Source organism: Eptatretus burgeri, chromosome 15 (genome assembly GCF_056783735.1).
Source record: "Eptatretus burgeri isolate ZD-2024b chromosome 15, Ebu_testis_v1, whole genome shotgun sequence".
In the NCBI taxonomy this organism is placed as follows: Eukaryota; Metazoa; Chordata; class Myxini; order Myxiniformes; family Myxinidae; genus Eptatretus; species Eptatretus burgeri.
Window position 1 is genome coordinate 7,085,748 of NC_140975.1, and position 17,744 is coordinate 7,103,491.

At 45.5% G+C, this 17,744-nt stretch overlaps 1 protein-coding gene across 5 annotated transcripts in view; it reads right to left on the reverse strand.

The window, feature by feature from the left end:
* The window catches only part of MMS22L (MMS22 like, DNA repair protein), a 384,598-nt gene that overhangs the window by 245,709 nt on the left and 121,145 nt on the right, over positions 1–17,744 (reverse strand). For all 5 annotated transcript variants that reach the window (XM_085857867.1, XM_085857868.1, XM_085857866.1 and 2 more), the window contains exons 9-11: positions 16,618–16,731; positions 6,089–6,298; positions 5,799–5,861 (exon numbers count right to left, since the gene is read on the reverse strand). In XM_085857867.1, coding sequence (XP_085713993.1) covers positions 5,799–5,861; positions 6,089–6,298; positions 16,618–16,731 — 387 coding nt within the window. The remainder of the gene's footprint in view (positions 1–5,798; positions 5,862–6,088; positions 6,299–16,617; positions 16,732–17,744) is intronic.

Consider the following 17,744-nt stretch of genomic DNA (forward strand, 5'->3'; position numbering starts at 1 on the left):
AATAAATGTCATTCATGAGGGCTGCGACTCTTCAGGATAGCCGTTTTTCTTTTACTATCTTTATTTTGGACCAACCGCCATTATTACCACCACCAACCACGTCTCAACAGCCATCACAACAACCACCAACCACAACGCCGCTTCACCACAACCGCCACGACCTTTACCGTCACAACTCGCCACCATCGCATCCCCCACCATTCTCGCGCCACTTGTGGGCACCGATGCTGGACTCGTGTAGGGCGCGCACCGTGCAGCGTGTTCAAAAGCATCGTTGGACTTTCCGAAGAAAAACGGATCAAAAACGACTCACGCCCACTTTTGTTCCGTCCAATCGGTGAGCGAGGGGCGATTTGGCCCCGCCTCCAGGGCGTTGGAGGGCGGTCGCTATATGCAAATTCATGGATCAAAAAGCATTCACGCCCACTTTTCCTCGGGCCAATGGGGAGCCAGCAAGAGAGGTGAAAGGTCGGAGGCAGAGGGTCAAAGATGAAGGAGCGAGGCCACGGGGGATATAAGGGGCCGCGTTCGTCAGTCGAGGCAGTTCAGTTCGCAGGAGGAAGAGTTGAGTTGGAAGCGGAGAGGAGTTCGCAGTTGGAAGTGGAGAAGAGAGCAGTTCGCAGTTAGCAGTTCGCAGTTAGCAGTTCAGTGCAGTTGGGAGTTCGCGGAGTCGGAGTGAAGAGGATTGAGCTGTGGAGAGGCGGCGGCGGCGAAGGCGGACGAGGGGGTGCTCGCGTCGGATTCGGGGAACTGCGGAGAGAAAGGCCGGCGGCGCGACCGAGGTCGTGGTGGAGACGCTCGTCGCGGGACCCGCGATTTTGTGAAATCCTCCTTTCCCCGAGCATCAGCAACCCCCTCCTGTTTCCCCCCGCGCTGAGATAGTGCAACAAAAGGGGGCCCCCTTCCCACCCCCTACCAGACACTGTCCGCGAGGCCCGCGGAGTTGAGGCACCACCGCCGCTCCGCGTCTCATCATCAGACGGGTAGGCCCGACACGGTCTCGGCCCCAGGCCCGCCTACCCCCTCATCCTGGAGGGTGGTTCTCTTTTCTTTTGCTTTGGGAATGTGTGTTGTCGGCGCCGTCTGTGAAGTAAAACTGTATAAGTGTTGCCGAGTGCCCGGTAGTCGGATAGATCTGCATTGTCGCATTTGCTTTTTGTCTTCTTCTTTTCCATGTGCTTTTGGTGGAATTGTATATGTGTGCTTTCCGTTCATCGCGAAATAAATGTGCTTATTGTTGAACTGTTTTCCCGCTTCGCTTCGTCATTTCTTTCATTGAATCCCCATCTTGCTTCACGTAAAGGGTTGGTCGTGGGCTAAGACGCCCGATAATTAATCGAACCGTCGAGGCCGACGAATAACACCGCTCGGTTATCCCGATAGTACGGAACGGGTCGCTTAAGTGGCCCGTGTCCGAAGTCGACCTGCGGCGAGGTGCGATCGCCCGGTCTACCCTCCGTGTGGGTACTTAGGTAGGTCGAATTTGGCGAGCAACCCTATCCCACGCGGGGGCCGATTGGCACGATCGCGGTGAGACCGAAAGGTCCACCCGTGACTGGTTCCCGGCGTTAGTCCGAGAGGGTCACGACTGGATTGTCCGTCCGGTGGGCGACGTGCCGCGATTCGAGTTACGTGGCCGTCAGCACGCCGGCGGGCGCGAATCCGCAACAATATATATATATATATATATATATATATATATATATATATATATATATATATAAATATATATAAATATATATAAATATAAATAAATATAAATAAATATAAATAAATATAAATAAATATAAATATATATATATATATATATATATCCTGGTGTTGGCGCAGTGGTTAGGGCAGCGGCTTGGGATCCAAAAGGTCCTGAGTTCAAGCCCCGTTGGGCCACTGAATTAATACACCAGGGGGTTGACTCAGCCTGTCATCCTTCCGAGGTCGGCGAAATGAGTACCAGTGTACTGGGCCGGTGTATATCCCGGTTAAATAGGTGTACCCTATCCCTGTGTCGTAAGAGGCGACCAGGGTTGCGTCAGGAAGGGCATCCGGCGTAAAACATGTGCCAAATCACTATGCGGATCATACGGATGATCCGCTGTGGCGACCCCTAACGGGACCAGCCGAAAGAAGAAGAAGAAGAAGACATATATATATATATATATATATATATATATATATATATATATATATATATAAATAAATACACATATACATATATGTAAATATAATATAAACACACATATAATATATTTACACACACACACACACACACACACACACACACACACACACACACATACACACACACACACTTCACCAAACTAAGGGGGTACTCAGTTCATAAAGATCCCCATGGGGTGGTGGTGACTCCTGAAGCAAGCTGAAAACAACTAAAAATATACCATCAGAGATGGGGAATCCCCCACCATTGAATGAAAAAGGTCATACATATTCCAGATAATGGGGGAGGTGAATTGGAAACAAGACACCATTTGGTCATCATCTCGAAAAGTTCTCTAGGGGTGAGGAACGTAGTAACCAAAAATAATTGAAATCAGATAAGCAGTTTTCCATTTATTAAAAAAAACATTTTTTTCAAGATGACCGCCCCAGTCAGCAATCTTTGATCCGGCCACGCCCAAAATCAATAGGGTTCTTCCTTTTCAGGTGGTACATGTGTGACCCGAATTTCAAATCGACATGGCGAACAGTTTATGAGCTATCGCACTCACAGCTATAAATGTTGACACCGCCCCAGTCGGCCATCTTGGATCCGGCCACGCCCAAAATCAATAGGGTTCTTCCTTTTCAGGTGGTACATGTGTGACTCAAATTTCAAATCGATATAGCGAAAAAACATTTTTTTCAAGATGGCCACCCCAGTCGGCCATCTTGGATCCGGCCACACCCAAAATCAATAGGGTTCTTCCCTTTCAGGTGGTACATGTGTGACCCAAATTTCAAATCGATATGGCGAACAGTTTATGAGTTATCGCACTCACAGCTATAAATGTTGACGCCTGGACGGACGGACGGACAGCCGGACGCCCTGGGTGACAACAATATCCCCCTTCCGCCACGCGGCGGGGGATAATAAATGAAAGGGAGAGAAGTGCCACTGCAACCAAGCGTTCATAAATTGTGTTGACATCACAAAGTTATCTGATAATGTGGATGCGTAATGTGTTATAATACTCGTTGGTTGATATTGCACATTTCGTCGTTGCTTGAGAAACCACGACCTGATCCATAAAGCATTTTTTAAGACGAACAATTGGTGAAAGTGGTATTTGTTGTAATTTTTCTGAAGGATTGAATAAAAGAAGCAGAAAAAAACGATGCAAAAATATATTTTTATTTAATCCTTTTTTTTAAAAAGGTTAAATAAAAAAGATATACACAAGACAAAAAAAATAAAAATCAAGAGAGCCCTCAATAGTAGCCGGGTCCTGCCTGTGACCTCTTACTCCTGAAAGCCCCCGTCTCTATCACTGCGAGCGTGACGGGGAATATGAATGACAACTATTCATAGGCTCGGCAAGCAAGGCATCATGCATTCACAACGTCACTTACACCATTACACACAGCCTTGCAAGCACACACACCCTGACAAAACCCGAGCTCACACTCACATTCTACGTAGGGACATATCACACTCGCATAATCATCACAAAAGAGTTGGTGATGAGAGTGTAATGAGTAAACTATGGGCACAGCACCTCCTAGAAAATTCACAAAAACGAGCAGTAGGGTACACGCAAGGATTTCCAAACCTTATCATGATATTAAAAAGGAATTTGCTTCAGCAGTGACATGATCGCTCGTTTGTTGCACAGCTTCGAGCACAACAAGAATGAATGAGCAAGGACATCAATATGGAATGAAAACTGGGAAAGGACAGGAGATGTACAGAAAAATGGACAAATAAAAGGTGATGCACAGCAAACAACAACTCATTGCACGAGGTTTCATCATGAGAAATTTTACACATCAAATTGCGAACAATCAACTACCGAATTCATTTACTCCCACCACACAAATGGTGAATGCTGGCTTCGTAAGCACGTCATCAGGACAAAGAGGCACACATGAGCAGACAGACACATTTACAGGCTACTGCCACTCAACATCAATCCTTACACCCACAACAAAAAGTCTTCTTCTTCTTTCATAGAACAGCACACGGCTTCTGCTGGCATCACTACAAGGGAGCACCATTACACTCACCTCTGTGGGTAATGGCAGAATTCTTTTTTTCTTTTTTTTCTTGTCTGCTCAGGGAGGGTGCCAGTAACTCTTTTCACAAAAGACACTGTGGCAGATAATGCTAGCAGATCGAGCACCCGGAATAAATGTTGATCAGAGGGGTAGCGAACTTTGTTATGCAACGCCCTGCTTGCAAAACACCAATTCAACAGTTTATACTTGGTCGGAATCAAACCCAAGTGAGAAAGCTCCAATTCAGTGTGCTACCTCCACACCATCTTGTCGGGACAACAATGGTTGTGATAAACAGCCAATCTGAGGGAAACGATGTGTGTTGTATCATAAGAGGTTGAGTGGGATGGGGGGAGGGGGTAGGGGGCAGAGGAGTGAAGTCTGCTGGAATCAGGGGGTGCAGTACATGAACAGAAAAGAAGACACACAAATGTGGGAAGAGGGGTGGGACTTCAGGGTGTGCGAAAAGGGGACATGTGATACAGGGAGGACATGGGGAAATACAAATGAAAAAAAGAAAAGCAAGGATGTTATTGGAAGAAAAGGGGCAAAGAATAGAAGACGTGAGCTGAAGAACAAATGGAGAGAAAACTACAGTAAAGTCGATGGCGCACCATCACAAATCCCCAAGCTTACCACCTAAAGCAAGGTTGAAAGATGGCACAAAGTTCCACCAGGAATGACCCAATGTCAAGTTTTGAGTTAAAAAAAAAATTCCCCCATTTTGACCTTTGTGACCGACCGCAATTCCACACCCCTCGGGCCATAAACTGGGGGTTGAATCCAAAATTTTGTTACATATTTCATGCATCCCCCAATGTTGAAGTTATACACAATGTTTCATTAAAGAAAACAATGTTAAAAAATGTGCCCCGATTGCATTTTCTGGTGTCTGACCATTTGACCCTGACCCAGGGGGGTGAGGCCAAAAATGATACCACTGCACTCGCACCTTCTTGCCATGTAGTGATCATAAGGAGCAAGTTTTGTAAATTTCTGCACGACCATTTAGGAGGCGATAGAGCGACAGATGGAGACGGACAGACGGATTACAATATACTTTTTTATATGACGATGCCAAGTGAGAGTGAAAGTGAGAGAGACAGACAGACACAGACACAGTGGCAGACAGATACAGAGAAAGGAACAACCAAAAACAGGAAGACACAGAGACAAGAAGACGCAGAAAAAGACAGAGACACAGAGAGAAAGAAACAGAAAAAAAACAAACACAGAGACATAAGGGCAGAGAGACAGAAAAACGCAGACACAGCCAGAAAGACGGGACAGAGAGCGGGGTCATTAGCTCTATAGCTCGTTACGTGAAGCAGCAGGCGCAGAGGGGCAGGTGGCACATGAGAGGTTAACCAAGGCTTTGTGTCTCTGTGTGTGTGAATGAATAGTGAAAAAAAGCAGCTGGGGGCATAAAGTGCCACGAACAGTTGAATGAGGGTGAAAAGCAGAAGGTCGGAGAGTGAGGATAACTTAGGCGGAGGCAGGAAGAGTTGCTCAGCTGGCAGAGCCCCCAACTGAGAACTCAGAGTGATAAGGAAACTTGATGAAACGATCGAGAGCATACGCACCTGGTTGCCGTAACATTGTCTCAGGAGGCTTTCCAAAAGTGACCAATCACTTCGGATTTGTGTCTAAAGAGGGAAAGGAAACCCCAAAAAACAAGTTCATCTGCAAACCACCTGAGAAGTATCCTCATCCAAGTAAAACAAAATTGAACAATTTTACCCACCCGTTCAATGGATAACAAAATTACTCATCTTTGTGTTCATGACTAAAAAACAAAAATTCATCCACCTTCAACTTCCAGCCCTCAAAATCTCATACTCTTTCAGAGCACACGTGACCCCCATAAACTCACCCTCCCCGAGGCTATGACTTTGTTTTGATTGTGTCGAGACATCCAGGTGAGTTCTCGGAGGAGCCAGAATGCCAAAACCTGGGAAGGTCTGCCATCTCTCTTTAGGCTGGGTAAAGAGACAGCGACTCCTGGGACAAGCACTTGCTGGGCCTCCGGAAGTTGTATGGTGCCAGCGGTGGCAAGAGCCATGCCAAATTGCACCCAGAAATCCTGTGGCATGAATGCATTTAAAAGGACACTGAATGCAAGAGTGGATTAGACAACAGTAAAGGACTTGAACCAGTTGCTTAATCCCACTTTTCGCTTTGCGTGTATGGGGTAATAACACCACCAATGAAAATAGCATAATATTAATGTTATTACAAAACAATATTAATACAAATAATATCCCCCCCCCCCACCCAAGAGGCTTTTCCTCCTTGGACAAACACCGTGTTAACATGTATAAATAGCTTATCGTGGCGTTTCGCGGGGCAATCCTACCAGAAGTAAAACAAATCATAAACCGCAAACACGCATTACTTTTATATACAATCTCTAATTCCATTTAACACAAAACTGAAAGGGTGGAAACCCGACATTCTTGAAGCATGAAATGCTTATCGCGCCCCCCCAGACTAACAGACCCGAGCCTCGATCTACTGTAATGTATATACCCCAGAGAGGATAATAACATGACCCTTGCTGCCACTTCCATCGGGAGTGGGTGTACAGTACTACTATAAACTAGAAGGGCAATCGATAGAGTGCATACCTCCACCACGTAATGACTGATCCACAAGAACATATCAGGCCCAATACATTTTTGAAATATCATGCAACATATGGTTTTTGGCCCCATCAATGGTGAAGAATCACTTAAAAAATCCTCGGATGCAGATCCGGATTCGGATCTTCACCAAAAGTGAATCAATTCTTGTCAGACACTTAATGTGTCCACCAAGTTTCGTCCGAATCCATCCACAACTTTTTGAGATATCGTGCTATATATCATTGTTTGCCCTATCTTTCAATGGTGAAAAATCACTTGAAAAATTCGAGTAGTCGGATCCGGGTTTCACCAAAATCTAATCAGTTTGTCCTTGTCACACACACAATCTGCCCATCAAATTGTATCTGGATCCGTCCACAACCTTTTGAGATATCCTGTACACAAACAGACAGACAGGGGTGAAAACATAACCTCCTTCACCTTCGGTGGCAGAGGTAAACAAAATCAAAACATCAATAAAAAAGAATAATTGCCGTCACTCCTGCTCTGCTCCTACTCCTCCGACATGGAGGCAGTGAGAAACAAAGTGGGAGGAGGCTCATCCTGCTGCAAAACCAAGGCAGACTAAACAGCAATAATTGGCTCAGAGCATGTGCATACAGTACAAACAATGGCAGAGGGTGTGTTTACTTGAGGATTATCATTTACAACGTGTTATGAGTTTACCACGTGAATTATGGATTTTATTAATTATTTTCGTTAAAATTTTCTTCAAGACGAAGAGCTCCATAATAATCAGCATTCTACAGGGCAGTATTAAACGAGGTTAGGTATGGGAGCATGCACCAGAGCAGCATGTTGCTGCGTCTACTTTCCGTCGGTACTCCGAGGACCTCCATCTGGCCATCCCCCAGGCAGATGCATGGCCCATCCCCATCTCGTTGGGATGCCGATCAACATGCTGCAACCACAAGGCACACAGTCATCCCATTGGCCTTCTCCACTCACAAGGCTCACTCGCCGAGAGAATTTGGTGAGCTGGATCAGCGTCAGGAAATCGAGCCACATGTCCATACAGCCGTAGCTGATTCTCACGGACGATGCAGGTAACAAATCTCATTTGAGTCTCTCTCAGCAACCACTCGCTGGACACAAAGTCTGACCAGTGAAAGCCAAGCATTCTCCGAAAGGACCTGGAATTGCAGGAGTAAAGTTTTCAGCTCAGATCCTTCGTCAGAGTCCATCTTACATCTGTAAAGCAAGACGAGAAGAACCAAGGACTTGAAGACTCAGACTTTTGTCCTCCTGCATGGACACATACAGTGCAACAACCCCATGATCCAGTGAATCCATGACTCGACTGGCCCGACCCAGACGTCTATTGAACTCTTGCTCACAATATGCAGACATATGAACATCACTGCCAAGCGAATCTCTCCGTGGCCTTAACGTCCTCAGCAAAAACAAGCACAGAAAAGATGGCAGCATCCAAGATGCGATTGACAGCTTGGATCTTCGTTTTGACTCGGGAAACCCATAGTTCCAGTGGCTACGATTCCTCATCCAGTGCCTTGAGAGCCCCAACAAGGATATCCAGCGTCTCCACAAGGATAACTGCATCATCTGCAAAATCAAGGTCTGAGATCTCAACATTCCCAAGCGATGCACTACAGCTTGATCTCGCCGACATGTTCCCCAGAATTCAGTCCATGCAAGCGTTGAAGAGTGTGGGGGGCAATCCACATCCATGACAAACTTCAGTAACAACTGGAAATAAGTCAAAGATGGAAACACCATGCCTCACAGCACTCTATATACCAGATCAATCAACTTTAGTGCCACCTCGCGAGCACCGAGAATCCTCCAGTGAGCATCCCGACCCAAAAAATAATTACCCGAGCAAAGACATTTCCTGGCATTGAGAACAGTGTCACCCCTCGTTTGTTGTTGCAGTCCTGGCGATTACACTTTCCTCTCCAGAGAGGGACAACAATTCCCCATTTCCAGTCAGTTGGGATTATGCCTGTGCTCCAAACAGAGCACAGAACTGCGTGCAACGATACCATTACAGCATTTCCACTAGCCTTAAGAAGTTCAGCATGGATGCCACAGATCCCAAGAGCTTTACCCTCTTTTAACTGGTTCACCACAGCCGGTGTTTCCACAAACGAAGGCTGCAAAGAAATCTGAAAACCCACTCCGTGGGAATACCCCTTGTGCAGCTGCCCTTCGCAGGGCACCTCACCGGATGACGGGATTGAGGCAAAGCCTTCAGGACCCCACTCTGATGATAGGAGGAAAAACACGGGGTAACCTTTCTGGGTTGGATTGCGGTAGTGTGTGTCAGGAAGGTGGTGAGGTGTCGTTCATCAGATGGCAGTCTCCTTGGGTTAACTTGAGGCAGTCCCTTCGGATGAGTGCCTGGACCTTTCCTGATGAGAGGAGGAGATTTGGACCAAACTCTGTGCAGTGCGTTGGTGCTGCTTAAGCAGTTTCCTTGGCTATTGGGCACAATCCTGGACACAGTATACTCCGACACAGTATACCAGCATGCTGGCACTCATTTTGCTGACCTCACAAGGATGACGGGCCGAGTTAACGCCACTAGACCATGTGGAGGTACTCGCTATTACCTACAGAAAATGATTTTCGTTGTGCAGATCACCAATCTGAATGAAATTTGGCATACTTAAAGAATTTTAGACGCCGAGTCCAAATCCACTTGTTTCCACGTCGAGGATGTGACACAATTGGTCATTTTTGGCACTTAAAGATACACCGAACATTAAAGCACAATTTTGACACAGAAATGAAGAATCAAGGTTAGACTGATATGTACGTCAAAGAAAACTCTTGTGAGGTCTTAAAATGATACAATATGTTTATACAGAGCCCTATTCACTGTTATTAAAGATGTTTATAATTAAAGGTCGTAAACCGAAGCAGTTACCAATTTTTACCGGCCGAAAACGTCTGGACCGATCAGACAGGCCTTCGAGTTGACCAAGGCAACTTTTTGCTTAAAAGGCAGCCACACTGGCTATTAAATGTAGTTACATTGACTATTAAAGGCAGTTACAGCGCCTATTAAAGACAGTTACATTGGCTATTACGGATTAAATCAAAGACAAAGAGACTGCGCGACTCAGCCTGATGAAAAGTAGAACCGCCACAAGAGGATTACAGTCTTAGAACTCCAGTATTTCTTGCTCTGAAGCGGTTGCTGAACTAGGCTCTTGACTGCTGCTATTACAAAACTCAAGTCCACTATTACATGCTAACCAAGCTGAATACTACTGTGTAGTTGATCATCACAGCAAGAGCAGTGCGACACCTGCATTCACAGTTCGTCGTCGAAATCATCGTCAGTTCCGCTTTCATCATCCATAAGTTCCATTTCTGCTCGGGTCTGTTCATCGTTGGCGCAGTTTTGACACCACAGCACTCTGTGCAGGACAGTCCTTTTGACCGGCAAGAACACTGGTTGGTCTCGCATTTCATCTTCTTGCAATTACATTTCGTCGCCTCGAACAGTTCCTTCGGCGCTGGTGGTTTGCTCAGCCAGTGAACAGTCAGTGCTCCGTTGCATTCCACCCATCCGTGAAATGTAGGAGAAGTGGCTTCTATAAACCTCTCAGTCGCGCGGTGGTGGATCGCAGACCGATAGTTCACTCTTTTGCAATGCAGCATCAGAGCGTCGCTTGTAGGCGGCAACTTCTGTTCTCCCAGCGACTGGCTGCAGAATAGCTTGTCGCGAGCCTCATCCACACTCTTCATGGTCAGCTGATTGTACATGGCACAGACTAATTGTTCCAGGTCGTGAATGATATTCTGATCTAGCGTGAATTCTCGACCAATGCTCCCGAAACAGATGATGAGATGGGGACTCTTCATCATCAAGTCAAATGGCCTTGTTTTGCCCTTACCGTGGAATGCAGTGGTGGTATCACTTCCCGTGAAATTGTGCAAACCTATCAACGCATCGCAGACAGAACTTTCCAAGGCATTACTCAGCTTCCTAATGTCAACGACGATAATGTCCTTGGGACTTCCTGTGCCCAAATGGAAATTTCGTGCTCGAATCGACTTTGAGTGAGCCAACGCCAACGCCAACACAAACACATCGGTGTCGAAACTCTCCATGCGCACCGACTCTTCATTCTGTCCCGCGTGAGTGGCATCTAGCAGGAGCTTCGTGTCAGCTCCCTCATGGTCACATTCAAGTTCAGGTACTGACGACACGACACAGTCATGACACCATTCGACGCCTCGATTTTCTCACATTTGCTGGCATGACTGACGTACAACAGCATGTCGCCCAGTTTTGATGGAGAGATGTTTCTCGTCCACCATTCGACGATGAACTCTATCAACGCCTCCTTGTTGGCTCCGCTCAAGAGATAATTGGCCCACTGTTTTGGAAGGGCTTGATCACATCCGTAGATGGTTCGCACCTGAAGATCACCCACCCTACCCGCTCGTCTGGCATGCTCCAGGCACTTGATGCTGATACTTGGGTAAGTATCAAACACCACGTCCAGTCTCGAAGATTGGTTATGTCATGCTTTGGCCACTACGATCTTCAGCACCATCTCTTCCATTTTGCCAAAAGTGTTAGGCAGTGAACCAGCCTTTATCGCCTGAATAACGGCCATTCCATCCACAATCGTTGCACCTTGGATAGGCCGAGTATCCACACGGCAATCGGGCCACAGTTTCAGTATATGGTTGCGGAGTTTGGCTTTGTCCGTCTTAGCAATCGAACCATCACCAGATGCCAGCGGGAAAGATATGTTCGCCAGTGGGTACGCGAGCAGATCGTGGAGTGTTACATTGCTTTTCTCTCCAATCAACAGCAACCTGAGCAATGGAACCAATATCAATGTCCTTCATGTACACCACTTCGCTCTCAGCCATTTTTGGTGGGCGATAGAAAATCATGTCTGGGTACCGTTCCTGCAGTCTTTTCTTCAGTCTTGTTGCCTGGTAGTTGGCCTTATCCTGACCTTCGCATACTCTGAGTAGGTCATGGAACATCTCACACAACTTCACATGTATAGATTGCTTTCCATCAATGAGTCTTACCTGGATTACTTTATCACAGAAAATGTCAAATGTTGAGTCATAGTTCACTTTCTGAGTTTTGAGTTTACTTTGACTCTGTGTGTGGTACATGTCATTCACATACTCGTAATAACATTTACGGTGATAACAAACTTCCAGCGCCACACAGTCTTTATCCTTTATAGTTGTCATTATTCTCACATCACGTTCATCTCTCCTCTGCTCAGCAGTTTCCCTCAGCTTTCCTCCATCCTGTGTTTCTGCCAGGGACAACTGATTACGTTGAGATTTTCCTTTGACACGGATGAATTTGTCTTTTTTCTGGCATATGATACAAATTCTTGGCAGTACACCAGCTGATTTGCCAGCCACCCTTTCTACAGAGGTTCTGAGGGATTTTCTACGTATGAGTGCCCCTCTTCTTCAAGTCCACCCACCACCTCACTGGCTCCAGCAAAAACTGCAGTAGTGCTGGCTTCCGATTTCCTTTTCCTGGCTTCAGCGAGTTTTATATGATCCTTGTTACAAAACGACGCATAGCAGAACCGGTGACGGCCGGCATCCACAGGAGGATCAGTCATTGGCAGCAGTTTCATTATTTGATCAGCCAGCAAACGGCATTTGTTGATAGTGAAACTATCTGTGGCGTCGCACTAAGCCTTCGCACACTCGCATACCTTACGCCAGCTCTTATCTGTGAATTGCGTCACTTTCTCATCATCCTCCGTGCCCAAGTGTATGAAACAACGCATATTTGGTTGTTGAAAGACCAAAAATCACTCGAAATCACACGACAACCATGGGTGCCGCCATCTTGATTTGTTGTTTCCTGGTCGCTTCCTCCGCGATTACAAGCATGCCACGCCCACTTCACGGCGGTAATTTCAAATGGTAATAACTGTCGGTGTGTCAACTTGTGCATATGGAAACAAGTAGGAATTTCAATGGTGTGTTCTCATGAATGTACAGGGTGAATTTCGTTGAGATTGGTGATCTGCACAATAAAACTGAACGAACCGACCCACCTCCACATGACCTACACCTAGTATTAATTCAACAGCTGAGCGGGATTTGAACTCAGAGCCCTCGGATCCAAAGCCCACAACCCTAACCATTAAGCCAACATCAGGCATAAGAGAGGATGATTACATATCTCTGTTATCTTCTGAGCTCAAGCGTTTGAACATCGGTATTGCAGCACTCTCTGGGATTCGGAAACCGGACAGTGACGAGAACATGGTGGGTGGTTACACTTACTATTGGTCTGATCACTCTGGTAGTTACCGTGCCCAAGGTCCAAGGAGTTGCTCTAGCTCTGTCCACAAAGCTATCTCCAATGATAATTGAGGTAAGGTAATGATAAATGATAATTATCATTTCCCTGGTCTCTGTACAGTATATGCTCTGACTGAGATGAGTGATTTCACTGTGAAGGAGAGATTCTATGCCATGCTGGAGTCTGTGGTTGATCAGTGTCCCAGGCGAGATACTCTTCTAGTCTTGGGGAATTTCAATGCATCGACTGGCACTGATAGGGAGGATTATGAGACGTGTGTTGGTCTCCATGGGTATGGAACCGTGAACTGGAATAGCATCAAGTTCCTTGAGTTTGCAAGAAGTCATGGACTTAGGGTGGCTCATTCATGGTTTCAGCATGCACAGGCTCATCACTGGACTTGGTGACCAACGCTGGTGATGTGGCAAAGGAGACTGACCATGTGCTCATTGATGGTCGCTGGAGGATGATTTTGAACTGCAGGGTCTACCAGAGCGCTCAGTTCCTCAATACCGACCACAGTCTTATTGCAGCAATCCTGAAACTGCATCTTTAGTCTGGGACAATGGTACCATCCCAGTCTCGGCTGGATGTTGGCAAGCTTAAGGATGAGAGGGTAGCTGAGGAGTTTGCGAACAGGCCGAGTGGAGATTTGGGGGTCCAGCTGCTTTGGGGAATCCTGAAGAGTTGTGGAGTGCCTTCAAGACCTCCATCCTTGATGTTGCCGGTGGATGTCATGGAACTCATTGTCTGGCAAACAAGAATGTTGTCTCTCAAGGGTCACTGGATACCATTGAACAGTCACAGGGCCAGGCTTAATGGCAGAGTTGACTATCGCTGGTCGGACTTTGTGCCCAACGAGAGGTTGCTGAGAAAGACTGATATGAGATTTGTTACCTGCATAGTCCGTGAGCATCAGTTGCGGCTGGATGGACATGTGGCTCGTTTTCCTGACGCTGATCTTGCTCACCAGATTCGCTCAGCGAGGGAGCCTCGTGGGTGGAGGAGGCCAATGGGCCGATTACATGCCTCGTGGTTGCAGCAGGTTGATAAGCATCTCAAGCAGATGGGGAATGGGCTTGGCATCTACCTGAGGGATGGTCAGACAGAGGCCTCTGGAGTACCGGCGGAAAGTAGATGCAGCGATGCGCTTCTCCGGCACATTCTCCCATAACTGACCTGAATATCAAAGAAATGTCGACAAAGGCTCCTGGAATTCATATTAAACAAGTGGTGCCAGGCACAACAAATCCCACCCATTTAAGTCATAAAGTTAATTGAGGGATCAAATTTAAATTTGATATATCCATAACCTGAATGTTGATTATGAGGAATACAATAAGGAATATTTCAGTCTTAGTTTGAAGTCAATTAAACCATTTTTGACGAAGTTATGAGCGAAAAAGATTTTGACCTTTTCGTCACTTGACCTTGACCTTTGATAAATGGACCCAAAAGTTAATGGGGTCGTCCGAGGTTCATTACCCACCTGTGGATACAATTTGACAGTGTTTGAGCCAGCTGTTTTCCCGTAAAGTTGTATTTTCGTAACCATGTTTGAGTTTTAATGGAAAATTTGTAATTTTGACCGATGGCCATGACCCCCAAAACTTCGGACCCTACCGATCTTCACAAATATGCATTTTTCACGATAGGAATGGGTAGGATTATAAATGACAAATAGAAGAAGGTTCACTATAAGCTTAGTCTGAAGTAAATCAGATCATTTTTGACTAAGTTATGAGCGAAAAACGAATTTGATCTTTTCGTGACCTTGACCTTTGATCCAATTGGACCAAAAAGTTAATGGGGTCGTCCAAGGTTCATTGCCCACCTGTGGATTAAATTTGGTAGTGTTGGCTAAAGCCGTTTTGCCGTAAAGTTGCTAACAGACAGGCAAACAAACCGGACGGTTACAATATCCCGCTCCCTCCCTCCGGGAGGGGGCGGGATAAAAATGTAAAAGCAGCCATCACATGGTATATCTAAATCATTGAAAGCATAAGCCTGGTGTTGGCTTAAAGGTTTGGGTGGTTGGCTTGAGATCTCAGTGTCTTGAGTTGAAGCCTCATGTCAACCATTGAATTAACGCCAGGTGGGTTGACTCAGCCTGCCATTCTTCCAGGGTTGGCAAAATGAGTACCAGTGTGTTGGTAATAGGGGGGAATTGCATCAGCAGCACAGCCGAGCCCCAAAAATGATGTTGACAAGCAGCCACTCAGCCACAGGCTGCATGCGAATAAATAAATTGAAAGTATCGCCTTCCAAGTTGTAAGAAGTACCATATTTGGAAAATGATTATTAGAAAATTATTTTAAATTTGGAATAAAGGTCATATGTCAAAACTACAAATCAAAAATAAACACGAAAATGTGATGTTACAGCCAGTGTTGCAGTTTAAAGTACAGAGAAAATGTTTTCTGCAATCAAGATGATGGTGCAGTGTTTGTTTACCTATGCCATGCCCACACAAAAGCACTCAAAATACTCAGCATTACCCAGACAGGCCAACACTCATGATCCACTACTCAATCACCATAGAAAGGTCAGTGGTCCCTACAGTTTATATTGCCTCTCAGTCTCATACGGTTGAAAACCATGCCTTTTTAGCCCTCTGCCACTTGCAAACCCTTCCATGATAAATACATTCATCCTTCCTTTATCAACCTTCCAAAGTCAATGCTCTCTGGTCACCTGCGTTCTTTTGTCCCCCTTAAAGATCACATCTCACTGCCAATCCTACCACAATCTCTTTCATTCTCACTTACCCTCATCCCTAATACTTTCCTTTCATATCCCATTTAATCATGCATCCAAATGTTCTCCAACATCCTCTGTAATTAGAGGAAATCCCTTTAATCCACTCTATTTTTGCTCTTCTGTCAGCTTTGAATACATATTTTTCAATAAATAGCAATTACATTTCATTGCATCTCAATCGTTAAATAAGCTGTAAATAGACACAACTTTGATCATGATAAAAGTATAAAATAGCAAATTGCAGGTTGCATTAACTTGGTGGAGATAAAAAGAAGGCGAGGAAGGAGAAGAGAGTAGGAGGAGGAAGAAGAGAGTAAGAAAGAGGAGCCAAAACTGTCACATTGCACATATCAAAGCAGCAACATGAGTTGCCCTTCTCACCATGGAGAACCCTCTTAAAATGACCAAATCTCAATCAAAGGAGAAGTGAGCACATACATAAAGCATTCAAGCTTGCCTGAACAAAAGCGAAAAATAACATTCATAACCCATGGACACAATGTAAAGCAAAACATTGCTGTATGTTCGATGACATTAAAATAGCATGAGGAAAATGACACAGGAGACAAGAAAGCTGACAGGAATACAAGTGGCAAAAGGATCATCGACGGAATGGTATGCAGCACCACTACCAACAAGCAAGCCATCGCAGCTCACTTGACATGTCTCGAGCAATGAGACGCTCTCCGTGTAAGCGTGTGGAACCAGTTTCCTCACCTTCCTATCACTGCCATCTGTGCGGTGGTCCAGCAAGTTCTGGAGCAAAATCCAGAAGTCACGCGTGCACGCACAGTAGAATGGTGATGTCGCCAGCTCTTCCTGAATGCTGAGCTGTGACGAAAATGAGCAAAGGTAATGACCGTGTGCTGTCACACAGTCCAACGCTTTCAAGTGAACAGAGAGGCACGATGTGTGTAGTCATTGATAAAGCAGGGGACAGTACAAATGTCATTGCTTAAAAAAAAAAAAACATTTCACAGAAATTATAATCCAGCAGTTCTTTCTTAAATTACAAGAAACTTTCATGAAATCACAAAATCCAAAACTGTGGCAAATGAGATGATCTTCCTCCTCCATATACCTTCCCACATCTTCCCTCTATTATACTTGGGTACTCAATTTGTGCAGACCAACTAAAAACATCATATGATGCCATCAATGATGAAAATTGTCTCAGCGAAGGCAGTCATAAATATTTGGTTATTTTATCCTCAATAATTAGTCTCATGATTAGAGGCAAAATACTAGACCTTCCCTCCCTCCCACATGAGGCAGACAAAGGGGAGGGGGGGGGGAAGCAAATATAAGTTGCAATACATCAGGAACAGTAATGAAAAAAAATACTGATAACGATAAAGGAAAATAATAATTTATGGACAAAAGAAGATGAAAAGGAAGACCCAAATAAATCATTACAATATGCAGAAGCAAAAGGTGAAGTATCAGGAATGGTGACAAGGGAAAGTCAGAGTGAAGAGAAAAAAAAAATGCAACTAGCGCTGCGCACTTCATGACCTTTGTGAAGGAGGCAAAGCAGGGCCTATTGCGGGGTGAGTCGAGCTTCTGTGAGCCGAGTAGCGGTTTTGTTTCGTATGCAAAAGCGGCCCACGGAGAGAGAGAGCTGTGGGGTTTAGCCGCGGCCGAGGCGCTCAAAACGCCTCTCTCTTGCCTATTCATAAGACTAGGGACTGTTTGATTAGCTTGTAACCTTCTTTCCCTCGCTTTCGCTGCCCATCTCTCACTGTGCAATTCTTTTAAATATATCTGCAAGTTCCCAATGGCTTTAATAAATGAGCAAGAAGACCAAAGCAACTCATAGAATTCTTGGTACAATGGAGTCTTAC